This window comes from Giraffa tippelskirchi, chromosome 5, assembly GCF_054371585.1.
Source record: "Giraffa tippelskirchi isolate mGirTip1 chromosome 5, T2T-mGirTip1v1.2.pri, whole genome shotgun sequence".
NCBI lineage: Eukaryota > Metazoa > Chordata > Mammalia > Artiodactyla > Giraffidae > Giraffa > Giraffa tippelskirchi.
This window is the reverse complement of record NC_137279.1, coordinates 15274123-15289191: the sequence shown is the minus strand read 5'-3', so window position 1 is coordinate 15289191 and position 15069 is coordinate 15274123. Positions and strand designations below refer to the sequence as shown.

The following is a 15069-nucleotide window of genomic DNA, read 5'->3' as shown; positions in this document are numbered from 1 at the left end:
AACTCTCTCTATAGCTTTGCCTTTTTCAGAATGGTGTATAGTTGAGAGTTTTGATAGGATTGTGCTTAATGTATAGATCACAATGGGAAGAATTGGCATCTTAATAATATTCAATCTTCCTATCCAAGGATATGGACTATTTCTCCATTTATTTAGACCTCCTGTGATTTCTTTCATCAGAGTTTTATAGTTTTCCTTATACGGATCCTGTGTATATTTTTCTTAGTTTATACCTATAGTATTTAACTTTTTGGATGCTAATGTAAATGATGTTGTGTGTTTCATTTGAAATTCCAATTGTTCATTGCTGGTATATAGGAAAGCAGCTAACTTTCATATATTAACCTTGCTATATAATCTCTGATTAGTTTTAATCTACCCAGTTCTCAGACCTCCAAATTAATTTAACAAATTCTGTCACTTCTCCCTTAAGTTTATCTAAAATCTGACCATCTCTCACCTCTTTTGCTATACTATATCACTGTGGTATAAGCTACTATCATCTCACCCTCTGTACTATTGCAACCTATGAAGTGGCCCTCTTTTATTACTACATTCATTTCAAATCCTCAAAGGTGATGCTGTGAAAGTGCTGCACTCGATATGCCAGCAAATTTGGAAAACTCAGCAGTGGCCACAGGACTGGAAAAGGTCAGTTTTCGTTCCAATCCCAAAGAAAGGCAATGCCAAAGAATGCTCAAACTACCGCACGATTGCACTCATCTCACATGCTAGTAAAGTAATGCTCAAAATTCTCCAAGCCAGGCTTCAGCAATACGTGAACCGTGAACTTCCAGATGTTCAAGCTGGTTTTAGAAAAGGCAGAGGAACCAGAGATCAAATTGCCAATATCCGCTGGATCATCGAAAAAGCAAGAGAGTTCCAGAAAAACATCTACTTCTGCTTTATTGCCTATGCCAAAGCCTTTGACTGTGTGGACCACAATAAACTGTAGAAAATTCTGAAAGAGATGGGAATACCAGACCATCTGACCTGTCTCTTGAGAAACCTGTATGCAGGTCAGGAAGCAACAGTTAGAACTGGACATGGAACAACAGACTGGTTTCAAATAGGAAAAGGAGGACGTCAAGGCTGCATATTGTCACCCTGCTTATTTAACTTATATGCAGAGTACATCATGAGAAACACTGGGCTGGAAGAAACACAAGCTGGAATCAAGATTGCCGGGAAAAATATCAATAACCTCAGATATGCGGATGACACCACCTTTATGGCAAGTGAAGAAGAACTAAAGAGCCTCTTGATGAAGGTGAAGGAGGAGAGTGAAAAAGTTGGCTTAAAGCTCAATGTTCAGAAAACTAAGATCATGGCATCTGGTCCCATCACTTCATGGGAAATAGATGGGGAAACAGTGGAAACAGTGTCAGACTTTATATTTTTGGGCTCCAGAATCACTGCTGATGGACTGCAGCCATGAAATTAAAAGACGCTTACTCCTTGGAAGGAAGGTTATGGCCAACCTAGATAGCATATTTAAAAGCAGAGACATTACTTTGCCAACAAAAGTCCGTCTAGTCAAGGCTATGGTTTTTCCAGTCGTCATGTATGGATGTGAGAGTTGGACGGTGAAGAAAGCTGAGCGCCACAGAATTGATGCTTTTGAACTGTGGTGTTAGAGAAGACTCTTGAGAGTCCCTTGGACTGCAAGGAGATCCAATCAATCCATCCTAAAAGAGATCAATCCTGGGTGTTCATTGGAAGGTCTGATGTTGAAGCTGAAACTCCAATACTTTGGCCACCTCATGCGAGGGGTTGACTCATTGGAAAAGACCCTGATGCTGGGTAGGAGGGGGTGGGAGGAGAAGGGGACGACAGAGGATGAGATGGTTGGATGGCATCACCGACTCGTTGAACATGGGTTTGGGTAGACTCCGGGAGTTGGTGATGGACCGAGAGGCCTGGTGTGCTGCAGTTCATGGGGTCACAGAATCGGACACGACTGAGCGACTGAACTTATTGCTACCCAGTGTATTATATATTGTTTACCTTCTTCTTCCCCCCACTTCCTCGATGGAAACAGGAACTTTGTTCTGTTCGTTGCTATTAATACTTCCCCTGTGCCTAACCTATTACCTGATATTTGGTGTTAAATAGGTATTTGTGGGATGAGTGAGGGAGATGACTCAGTTTCTGCAAAAGAAAGTTGCTGAATAATATCTTAAAGAACATAAGGTTGCTCCAAGCAACCTTGCAAGAGTTTCTCTAAAACCAGAGTGTCTACAAAATTTATCTGTTTGCAAGATTCTCCTACACTTTACACAGTAACTAAAACTGTCTGCATCTGAGGAGAGAACAGTCACAGATCTGGAGAGTCCCTTTGCTGATGCTATGAATAGGCTCCTTACCTTTTAGTTAAATTCTTTTTCGTGCATATCTTCACCGCTCAACACACCCTACTTCAACCCTTCAACCCTACACCCCACCCCCTACTTCAACCCTTCTTTTGCCTAAGTCCCTTGGAAGAAGGACTTATAGTAATGGTGGAGTAAAGGGTTAATAGAACTAACAGTTCCTCCTTTAGAAATTTTTAAAGATGTTCTTAGTTATAAGATTTAATTCTGAAGTGCTACATATTTTTTGAAGGATACTCCATTATTATTTCCCCCTAAAAAATATTTCCTCTCTCCTAAAGTATATATTCTTTATTACAAATTCATTAAGTGATCATTATTTTATATGAGGCCTGAAGTCTAATGACTTGTGAAGTGACTTCTGGCATTTGTCTGCCCTGCGTATCAGGATGTGTGTCCTCATACTACCTCTGCTGGAAATCTGCTTCTGGTGAAACCACCCATTCTGGCAGCTTCTTTCAACTAGCATAGCATTTTTTTTTTCTCTTACCCTCAAGAAAAAAAAACAAAAAACAAACTTGCAATTTATTTTAGCAGAATGACTTCCCTCTGGGGCAAATAGCCACACAGGCACTTAATTGTTGAGTAAACCCCCCTGAGACTTGAGCTGCCTTGATTTTTTATGAGGAAGGCATTGGCATGATCCCTTAGCGGGTGGTCTGTTATTCTTGAAACTTTGAGGATTGAGCCTGTGGATGAGTAAGGCCCTGTGGGCACAAATTTAATCTTGCATTGTGTTTCAGAGTTGCATTATGGTGTGTCCTTTCAATATATCATAATGAGACAGATCAGGGAGTAAATGTCTTTTATCAATGTAACTAAAGCATGTATCAATTTGGCCACATTGAAGAGGACAGAAGAACATATTGCCTTCTGTGGGGTGAAATTAATAATAATTTTAACCCATGATGCATTCTAGTTCAACATGGTTGAAGTTAAAATTAATGTTGTCTTCAACTTTTTTGCCCTCTGTGCAAATCTCCAGAGATTACTTAGTCTCTATTGTAGGGTTCTTACCAAAAAAAAAAAAAAAATAGATGCTAAGATTTATTGAAAGAATTTAAATAGCTTGGAGAAATGGCAGTAGCCAAATAATATTCTCTGTGTGTTTGCCTCAGGCACTTTCTCAAGTTAGCTTTGTTAAATTTCAGAATCACTGTTTTCAGTATGCTGAGCTCTTCTCTAAACAGTTATGAGAAAGAAAAACCTGTTATAAACATCAAATTCTGTTACTGTTGGTCAACAACTATGATACTGATTTATCTCTTTCTTAGGTGGGATTTTTCCCTTAAAATGCAATGAACTAAAAAACCTGAAATTCTTATTGTTAATACATAGGTTATGTTTCACATATGTGAATTTCTATCAGATATGAACTATAAAGGGTTTTATTATCTAAATTATTATTTTAGATCTGTCTGATGTAACATCTCTACGATATATTTCCAAAGAACTGAGCCTTTACAAAATATGCGTATAAGGAAACTTTGTTCTGTGGTTTCTAAATGAAGATTTCAAACTATGAGCTTGTTAGAGGTTAAATGAGACTAGAGTATTTTAGTGATGCTTCATTGTCCTCAGCATCTTTACAATCATGTGTGATTTTCAAAATAGAACTTTGAAACCTGTTGTTGTTATATTGAGAAAGCACAGTCTGTTGACTCAAAGTAAACATCTTTGGGAGTTTATTATTACCCCATAAAGGGAACAAATGAAACAGATCTCAAATAGACAAAGACGATGGCATTACCTTAAACATGGGTTACAGATTGCCATTGACTAGCAGAGATCCTGAACAAGATTCTTTGTGAGACTTCCCAAGTGTGCTTTGAGTAACAGAGGCAGATAAATTATTTAATTCTGTTATTACTGAGAAAATTCATTGGTAATTTTCCCCCACACACTTCCACGTAGCTTAAACAGAGCCCTGAGATGGGAACTTCCATTTCATTTTTGACAGTGATTTCCAACTCTGAAGACAATACCCCCTTTACAACTCTGAGCTAATTTTCAAATGTGAGGGTTTCCCACATGGGTGTTGTGAGTAAGTCTGAAAATGTTTTGCTATTTATATCAAAGAACTCTGGAAACAAATATGAATGAGATGGAAATTTCTATCCTAAATTTTAGTATTTGAGCTAGAATTCCCACGCAGTTTACATTAGGGAAAAAAACCGCATGCATGCACACACACATACACATATACATTTCTGATTTAAATCATGTTATATTGGAAGAAAAAGAAAATAGGTAAAAGTTGTCTTAAGTTTTTTTTTCCCCTTCCATCTGTGTCCTATCTTCATCATACCCTGCCAGTTAGGGATATTTGAAGATACTTATTTGTAAGTTATGTATATTGCAGTGGCTTCAGAGTATTACTTTTCATCAGTGCTGTGTAACAACATTTCTGATTAATATTTGTGGTTGCTTCATCTAAATATCTCTTTATAAAGTAAACCTCTGATATGAGCAGCAAGCTAGCTAATTGTCATACCATTCAACATAGGTGGAAATTGTTTTTTAAGAGGAAGGTACTGATTACCATATTATGTCCCAATTTTCAAAGAAGGAAATCTGGTATAGATAGTTGATAAAAATACTGTATTCAGTGACTACTTGTCAGTTTGTAAAGCCTTTTCATGTATGCCACCCCATTGATTATTACAGTAATCTTATTTGTAGACATAGAGGTATACTATCTTCAGATTATAGCACCATTTGTTAAAAAGACTTTCTTCATTGAATTGCCTTTGTACCTTTGCCAAAAATCAACAGATCGGACTTATAGCATTAAGAAGCAATACAGATGATAATATTAACACAAAGGATGGGGCTATATAGAAGCAAGGAAATGACATCAGAGAGTAACTTGAAGAAATATTAGTACCAGAAATATTAAATATGTAGGTTAATATATTTTTATCCTTTTTCCTCTTAACTTTTTTAAAGATATAAGATTGTATAAAGTAATAATATAATACTGTACTGAGTTTATAATATATAGGCATAATATATATGACAATAATTGCACAAAAGAGGGAGAAAGGAATGAAATTATATTGTAGTTTCTATATTTGTTTTAGAATTGGATTAGAATTAATCTGAGTAAATTGTGATAAATGAAGGTGCATATAGTGTGATCTCTAGAACCACCACTAAGAAACTCAAAACAGTACAGTTGACCCTTGAACAATGCAGGGATTAGGGATGCCAATTCTCTGCACAGTTGAAAATCTGAGTATAACTTTATAGTTGACCCTCTGTGTCTGCAGTTCTGTATCCACAGATTCAATAAACCAGGGATCATAGTACTATAGTATTGAATACATATTTATTGAAAAAAAAATCCACAGATGAGTAGACCTACAGTTCAAATCTGTGTTGTTCAGGGGTCAACTGTATAATTAAAAAAAACACAACGTTATCAAAGTAGTACTCTAGAAAACATCAATTTAATACAAAAGGATGAGGTAAAGGAGGAACAGAGGAACAAAAAAAAGACGTGATATACAGAAGGTGAAAGTGAAAATCACTCAGTTGCGTCCAACTCTTTGTGACCCGAGGGATTATACAGTCCGTGGAATTCTCCAGGCCAGAATACTGGAGTGGCTAGCTGTTCCTTTCTCCAGGGGATCTTCCCAACCCAGGGATTGAACCCAGATCTCCCTCACTGCATGCGGATTCTTTACCAGCTGAGCCACCCAAAACAAATAGCAAATGGCATATATAAATCCAACAATATTATTTTAAATGTGAATGGATTAAACTTTCCAATCAAAGGACAGAAATTATAAGACTGGATATAAAAACAAGATCCAACTACATGCTCTCTGTAAGAGAGACACTTTACATTCAGAGACAACAATTTTGGGAAAGTCTGAACTATTTCTTCTACATTGCTGTAGTCTAAATGTGTCCCCTATGTTTCATATGGAAATCCTTAGCCCAGAAGATGATGGTATTAGGAGGTGAGATCTTTGGAGATGCTTAAGCAATCAACGATGGTAGAACCCCCATAAATGGAATTAGTACCTTTAAAGAAGACCTGACAGAGACCAGTTCCCCTTTCACCGTGTGAAAACTCAGTAAGAGAGTTCAGGCTGTGAACCAGGAAGAGGACTTCCACCGAAAGAGACGGTGCTGCTGCCTTGATCTTGGACTTTTCAACTTTCAGAACCCCGAGAAATAAACTTCTATTGTTTATAAGCTGTGGTATTTTGTTATAGCAGCCTGAACAGACTAAGATACACACTATTCTCTCCTTCTTTTCTTTCTGTAATTTACACGTATGTTAGACTGATGTTGCACTAAAGGCCCCTGATGTTTTATTTAAAGAAAAAAAAAAATGTTCTCCTTGTATTATACTTCAGTTAAGTTTTTTGTGACCTGTTTTTAGATTCATTAAATTCTTTCTTCTTTTGTGTCTAATCTGTCATTAAGCCTAGTCAATAATTTTAAAAATATATTTTTAGATTCTAGAATGTTCATTTTCTTTAGAATTTTAATTCTTTTGCTTAAATTTTTCATCTTATCACTCATTTTGTCTATGTTTTTTCTCAATACCGTAATATTTATTGTATTTATTTGAGAATCTTTACTTAACTCCAGCATCTAAGTTTTTCAACAGCCTTAGTTTTATGATGGTCTTCTTGTGTTGATTTTTTTGCTCTTGATTATTAGATATATTTTCCAGCTTCTTCACATAGCTTAGAGTTTTTCATGGGATGCTGGCCATTGTGTATGAAGAAGAGACTGATGTTGATAGACTGATGTGGATGCTACCTACCCACCCACCACCACTCCCACCACCGCCCCCCAAAGAGCTCATCCTTTCCTCTGTCTGGCAGGTAGAGGGCAGGGTCTTATTTAGTCATTCAGATCAGAAGTCAAGAGGAATCATGGCTGGGTAGCAGCTTTTTAGTTATCAGTTCTGTTGTGGTTTCAAATGTCTTGAGAATGGAATCAGGCCTCTCTCGTCAGCAGGGCCTAGTGATTGGGGCTTGCCTGCCATTTTCTAGCCCCTTCCCCAGCTTTTCACGCTGCTGCTTAAACACAGCAGAAGTCCCATGAGTAAGAATTGGTGAACTGGAGGGACTGATGTCCCTCAAGATTCCAGTCCACCACACCAGTTCAAGTGTGGCTTTTAGATGTTGTGCTGTTTTCTCCTGGTCCCAGTGAAGTCACTTTCCTATGACTGGCTCACTCCTCCAGCCACAGTGACCAGACTTAGCAGTTGCCCTTGAGGGTTAAAAGTGGCTGTGTCTTGGTCTCTAGTTTACCCAGGAAGGGCTCGTTTCTCATTGGAATTTAGCTCCTTTATACTTCTTTGTGTTTACCTCTCTTTTATGGCATTAAAGAAAAATGGTATATTTTTAAGCAAATGAGGTATTTTCTCTTTGTTATTATAGGAATGGTGGTCTTTTGAGATCTTCTATATCCTAATTAGAAGTGAAATCTCCTTCTGCTCTGACTTTTGAACTAGTAATGTTGAAAGAAAGAACACTGCCTTAGTGATCATATCTGACAATTTTTATTCTTAACTTTTTTCATAGTGTAGAGTAGGGGTCAGCAAACCTTTTCTTAAAGGACCAGGTAGTGAGCATGTTGGGCTTTGTGGGCAGAGTGGCAAAATCAAGGCTATTATGTAGGTACTTATATGACCATTCAAAAATGTACCATTTGAAGATATGAAGATATTCTTAGCTCATGGGCTATAGAAAAACAGGTGACCAGAGTCTACCAAGCCTTGGTGTAGAGACAAATGATAAAGCAATTTGAATGTTGTGATGAGACGTAAGAGATGCGGGTTTGAACCCTGGGTTGGGAAGATCCCCTGGAGGTGGGCATGGCAACCCACTCCAGTATTCTTGCCTGGAGAATCCCATGGACAGAGATGCCTGACAGGCTACAGTCCATAGGGTTGCAGAGTCAGACACAACTGAAGCAACTTAACATGCATGCACGTTAAACAAAAAGCAAACAAATATCAGATACTTTGAAGAAATTACTACAGATACTTTGAAGCATTCTACTACATACTATTAACAATTTTTTTCTTAGAAAGCTTTGACCCTCAAAATTGGTACAAGTCAGTGGAAACAGACACTTAGGTGTGTAAATACAAGGTAGTGATTACAGTAATGTAGGTTTGCACAAGCTGTCTCTGTAGGATTGGGGAAAGAAGATGATGCTTTGCTGACTCTTGAAAAGTAATTAAGATTTTTTTCAGGCAAATATTTTGTTTATCCAATAATACCAGTATTACCATACTGTTGAATTGACTCTCTCAAGGTCATCTTAGAAATGGTTTGACTATGAGCTTTGACAAACTTAGAAACTCATTCTTTCCTTATGTGATTATATACTTGTGAATATTAAATGATAGGTAGTAGGAAGCAGCCTTTTGTGACTGTTTTAAGAAACCAGTTATCACTCTGTAACATATTATGCAGTGACTAAATGATAGTTTAGCAAGAACAATCCAGTTTCCGCTTTCCCAGAGGTTTATTGCTGCTTCAAATCACTTTTAAGATCTTGTCTCCTCCACAGGTTTTTTAAAAAGTATTATAATTACTGTAGGAAGACTATTTCAAAGCAGAGACTTCTTTTTAGATTCTTTATAACTTAAAGAGCTAGTAGGATGGGTGAAGAGTCACCACAAGAGTTTTTACTTAGAGTTGGGAGTAGAATTTAAGAGGACAAATTAGACTTTTGCTAAAGAGAGTATAGTGTTATTTATGTATTCAGTTGTAGCATGTTAATATGCTAGTAAATCTTTTTCCAATTCCAGAAAATTGGTTAGCTTAATGAAAAAAACAGCTGATCATTTTTTATTTGCCCTTTTAAGAAGGCTCCTCTGGAGTTTACATTTTCCTCAATTACTGAACACAGGTTTTGTTAGGCTGGTAATAGGATTTTTAGTTCATGGTAAGCAAAAGCTAACAGTGCTTTGAAGATCTTGATATTGGATTTAGTAGATTATTTTCCACAGCAAGCAAACCAAAATCCTTCATAACATTGATACTTGACATATAAGTTTATAAAAATTTTTTTCTCTGTTTTTCTTTTTGCTTTTATTAAGTATCAGAATACATGAGAGCCACAGAAATATCTGTATTCATATCCAATAATTCTGATACTTGGAAAGACCCAGCAGAATTATTTAAAAAGAAACTACTACCTGCAGAAAGATGATTATCACAGTTTATCTTTATTAGCACCCTCCTCCTCACACACACACACACAAAAAAAACCTGAAAGAACATTACAGCAATAGGGGAATGATTGGATAAATTGTGAATCAATAGAATATTATATAACCTTATAAAGATTCTAATTTTGAGCACCATGTAGAAACATGGGGAAATGTTTATTATAGTCTATTAAAAAAACAACAACAAAATACCTGAATACCAATTGTTTTGCTGTAAGGTACCAAGTTGGAAAATTGGAAGATGAGTAATGAAAATTTTTAGCCAATTTAGATGCACTAAATACTGTTAGTGTCCCTTTCTGTAGATTCCATAGATACAGTTTTGATTCTCTTAGGTATAATGATTGGGAGAGATGAGTGAATACAAAAGAGGAGGACTGAAAGTCAGTAGATAATGCTTATTTGTGGGATTTTCTGTATAAAAAGGTAACTTAAATGTTTATATTTGAGCCTTCAGACATTTCCTGAGTCAATGTTATGGATATAATGTTACTGTGTACCTTGTCTCCAAGATTTTACAGTATTTGACCTTATTATTAACTGAGTGACTGTGAATCCTAAATGTGTTATGACTCTATTTTCAGGATAAGGGAAATCTTGAAGGCATCGCGAAAATTGCAAGGTGATCCCGACTTGCCCATGTCATTTACTTTGGCTATAGTAGAGTCCGACTCTACAATAGTCTACTACAAACTCACTGATGGATTTATGCTGCCAGATCCTCAGGTCAGTTTGGAGGCAACTATCAGTAAAACAGTGAAAAAAGAAGAAAATTATGGCATGATTTTAAGTGTGAATCAATCCATTCACAGAACCATCACTTCTTTTGCAATATGAAAATTCAAGGGAAAAAGGACTTGATGTCTCATACCTCAGAAAACTAGCTATGTTCTGTTCTGTTCAAAGTAACATGTTCCTAGTTGTTTTCACAAAAAATTATTTGACTTCCTTACTCTACAGAAAATTTTATAGTTTCCCAGAGTACTTTACGAAGTCATGATGCATTTAATTATTTGATGAGTAACTGGGGTGGAATATAAAGGCTTATAATAGTTTTAACCAAAAGAACATTAAAGGGAAATGGTAAATTGGTTGGCATTTTGACAGGAACAATTTAATACATAAATGTGTTTTATTTGATTTCTTTACATACATTGTTAGCATAATTGAGATAATCACAATAAATATCTTTCAAGTTTTGCTTTAAATTACATTATCTTTTGGGGAGAAGGTCCATCCTGATCTTTTTCTTTTTTTTATGTTGCAGAATATTTCCCTTAGAAGATGACACCTATACTTCCCGATCCTTACTTTGTTCACACAAGACTGGATTAAGAACCATCAGCCTGGTTCATCTTTTATCTCAGAGATAGTCAGGGCTGACTTAGCTGGTCCCATTCCAGAAGTTTTCTTTTTTGAAGAATAAAACTTTCCCATATAGAAGAGTTGATTTTGTTAAAAAAAATAGTTAAGATAGTTGCTCTAGAAGTTTCTCACCTGGAGACAGTTTGATTACAGTCATATGCAAGTTTATGCCTATGGTATGTTCAGAAGGATAGGAAATTCTTGAGACCACCATCTCTTTCCTTTACTCAACTCTCTCACTGCCTTTTGGTCACTATAGTTAGTCTGCAGAAATGGAGAATTTACTTTAGTCTGCTTTTTCATCCCCAGTAGAAAGTGTTCTTTTGATTGGTTTTCATGGTACAGTTAATGTTACTTCCTTCTTTGGTTAACTTTAAATCAAAATTAAAAATATGCTCATCCAGAGTGTAAAATTGCATATCTAGATTAATAGGGACCAGAGAAGTGTTACCTACAAGAGCACTGGGCCTTTTTTTTTTTTTTCCCATTCTTACTACTACCACCATACTGTATCATAGCTAGAATATTGTAGGGGAGATATTAATAGTAGCGGACAGTGTGAACCTTAAAAACATCTTTCTTCAGTAGACTTAGTTTTTCCACTTTTTCTTAACTAATTGTTGCCTAGAAAGGTGTTTTAAAAGTTAAGACAAGAGTCAGAAAAATTTTTCTGGAAAGTGCCAGAAAGAAACTATTTTAGGTTTTTCAGGCCATATAGATTTTCTCACAACTTCTCAACTATCCTTTTTGTAGAATAAAAATAATTGTAGACAGTATGTAAATGAATGGATATGCCTGTATTCCAATAAAACTTTATTTACAGACGCAGGGCCATAGTTTGCCAACACCTGGTCTGGGGAAATAGTCAAAAAACATACAAAGGTAATGAATGGTGTGTTATGTACCCATTAAAAATTAGAAATGAGTATACTGTAAAACATGAGAAAATGCTTAGTAAAAAGAAAAAAGCAAGATAACAAAAGTGTATGAATGGGTATGATTATGGCTATAAATAACACACCAAGTATATAATAAAAAAAGAGGACAAAATAAATTCCTAACTGTGGTTATAATAAGAGGGCAGGACAGTAAATGGATGGCTTTGTCTTTCTTTAAGATTTCAGTTTTTCTTTGTTGGTATTACTTTTATAATAAAAATGTTTTAAAGTAAAAAAATGTGTCCTGAGATCTATATTTGTTATTTATTTTTGTATACTAATATTACCACAAACTTAGCAACTTAAAAATGCAACACATTTAATATCTCAAAGTTGGGTCCTTTGTAAGGCTGCAGTCAGGGCTATAAGTCTCATCTGAGGCTTTATTGGCGAAAGGTCTCCTTCCTCACTCACATGGTTGGTAGCAGCTTTCTGTTCTCTGTGGGCCCTTGTACTGAGGACCTCAGTTCAGTGGGCTGCCGGCAAGAGGCCACCCTCTTTGCCACATGAGCCTTGCCAGCATAACTGGTTGTTTGCTCAAAGCCAGTGACGAGGAGAGAGTCAGCAAAGTGGACCTTGTCATCTAACATAATGTAGTCACATATGTCCTGTCACCTTTGCCATTTTCTGTTGGTTAGAAACAAACCAGGGCTTATTACACTAGAAAACAGCAGTAACAAGAATGGAAACATGGCTGAAAGAAGGAAAATTGTTTAAAGCATCATTCTTGAGCTATGGTAGTTCCTGAGTCCTTTCCTTCGATGTTATTTGAATTTGACTTTCCTTTTTGATGGAAGGTCTTGGTAACTCCTTCAGGCTCCTCTGCTTCCCCAGAAGGCCTGAAGATCCACCAATTCAGAACAAAGTGTGTTTCTGTGACCCCAGGTGGAAATTTGCAGACTTATCGGTTCTTAGGGTCTCTGCCATTTGATTCCTTTTGAGGCTTTTCATTGCAGTGTTAGAAAACAGTCTATATTTTCAGAAAGATATGTGAGGCTAAATGAATATTAAATTTATGTGTCAGGCCTGGTGACCGTGGGCCCCTAGGTAACTATAAGACCGGAAGCGCCTTGGGGTTGACTGTGAAAGGAGCTCTCTCACAGAGAGCTTTAAAACGAGGTCTCAACCTCCCTGTATGTTCTGGAACGTTTACTCTTTTTTGTAATGTTCCCTATGTACATGATGGAAGTTGCTCCGTCCCAGGACAGCCAGATACCTGCTCATGTGAAGAATGGTCCAGAACAGTTTGTAAATGGAGACAACTCAGCTCTGTTTGTCTCATTTTAGTGAAAAATAGGTAAACTGATTTCTTTTGTATGATCAAGTAATTAACCTTTTATTAGATAATTGCATTTACATCTACTTCTCTTGTTAGACTATGGGCTCCTTAAGAACAGAACAAAAAACTGTGTCCTTAAAATTTTTTTAATTAAACTATAGTTGATTTGCAATGTTAATTTCAGATATACAACATAGTGATTCAATATTTTTATAGATTATACTCCATTTAAAGTTACTACAGCATAATGGTATATTTCCCGATGCTGTACAGTGTATCCTTGTTGCTTTTTATTTTACACATAGTAGTTTGTGTCTCTTAATCCCTTACCCCTGTTTTGCCCCTCCCTCTCCCTCCTTCCTACTGGTAATCTCTAATTTGTTCTCTGTATCTCTGAGTCTGTTTCTGTTTTGTTATATTCACTAGTTTGATTTTTAGATTCCACATATAAATGATAACAAACCATGTATTTTTTTTTTAATACATCTGTGTATCTCATCACCTTCCACAAACTGGCATATACTGAGCACTCAATAAATATTTGGTGAATAAATGAATGCTAACTCTAGACTTGTTTAGTTGTATAACGGTTTACTTTTTGCCTGAAGGCAAACTTAAATGATCCATCTGGACACCAGAGGGCACTGCTAAATAAGCACAGAATTTTCAGACTTTAGAAATGAATTAACTTGAGAAGTGGTACTCTTGAAAATTTATTTTCAATCGGTGGAAATAAGATAAATAAAAATATAAATAAGTTTTATGTGCTCACACCTACCCCCCCCCCCCCCGCTTTCTCTTTCTGGTATGACTCCAAAATTACACTCTCTACTGACATTAAGTATGTGACTTGATTCATGTGTTACTGGAAATATAAATCTATATTTAAAAATAAAAGCTTGTTTGGGGCAAGAGTGGGTGGGTGGGTGTTTTTTTTTTCCTAGAATATGGTTTTGTTCATACTCATATGCCATGATGCATTTCATTTTTTCCATGCAGAAGCCTAATATATTAAATAAAATTTCAAGAGCAGATCAGGTAGCAAGAGACACCAGCTCTAAAACACTCACCGAACTGGCCAACTCCTGGTGGTGAGAGATGTAAATTGCTACTGTTACACCTATAAACTTCCCCACTAAAGACGTCCTCTCTAGATGGGAGCAGGATGGAGGAAAGGGTGTGCAATGGTTTCCCTCTAGTACTGTCTTTGCCTTTGTATTTTGGGGTCCCTCCTCAGTGCACCTTCTGTGCTGGGACGGCTCAGAACACTGAGTGACCTAGGTCCAGTGACTCCAGACTGAACTTACTTTGCTTCTTTACCTGGGCTGTCTGGGGGAATGCGTTCTTAAACACTGCAGATCTCATGAAGAACAGAGGGTGGCGGCACTTAGGAATTCTAAGCTACAACTAGACTAGAATATTCATCCGCAAAGTTCGTGGAATCTCCAGGTTTTAAAAAAGCTGAAACAGGTTTACACTTTTATATGCCTGGAACCAAGTGACTTAATCAAAACTTCATGGTGTTTCATCTTCTCTCTCTTGAGTGCTTCAGTTCTGAATTCCTCTCTGAGGTCACTTTTTCCATTGCAGCCCCAGCAGGAGGGCTTTCACTGCAGCAGCACCGTGGTTCCTGCCAAAGTTTATAGTTCTTCTAGACAGAAGCTCTTTATTCATCTGCAGTATGTTACCTTGACTGTTTACATGTGCAGAATAATGTCGTATTATCTGAACAATTAGTACAATTTTCCTCCTTCCAGACCAGGAGCTGTCCGTTCCTTACCACCCCCAGTCCTGCAGCTTAATCCCCTTAATGATCTTTGAATAAGAGCTTGCTCAGGTTCACAAGGGAAGAAGATGGAAAAATCACATGACTTATTGGATGGGTCACTTTTAAACTGTTTG

The 15069-nt window shown here is 36.8% G+C and overlaps 1 protein-coding gene across 2 annotated transcripts in view; it reads left to right on the top strand.

Annotated features, from left to right (window-relative positions):
- TSEN15 (tRNA splicing endonuclease subunit 15) overlaps positions 1–12126 on the top strand; it is a 30791-nt gene extending 18665 nt beyond the window's left edge. The window contains exons 4-5 of one of the 2 annotated variants that reach the window (XM_081492415.1): positions 10170–10311; positions 10853–12126. In XM_081492415.1, the coding sequence (XP_081348541.1) occupies positions 10170–10311; positions 10853–10873 (163 nt within the window). In that variant the 3' untranslated portion in view covers positions 10874–12126. Of the gene's footprint in view, positions 1–10169; positions 10324–10852 lie in introns of both variants that reach the window. The other variant, XM_081492414.1, reaches the window with a different exon arrangement.
- Positions 12127–15069: the final 2943 nt, after the last annotated feature.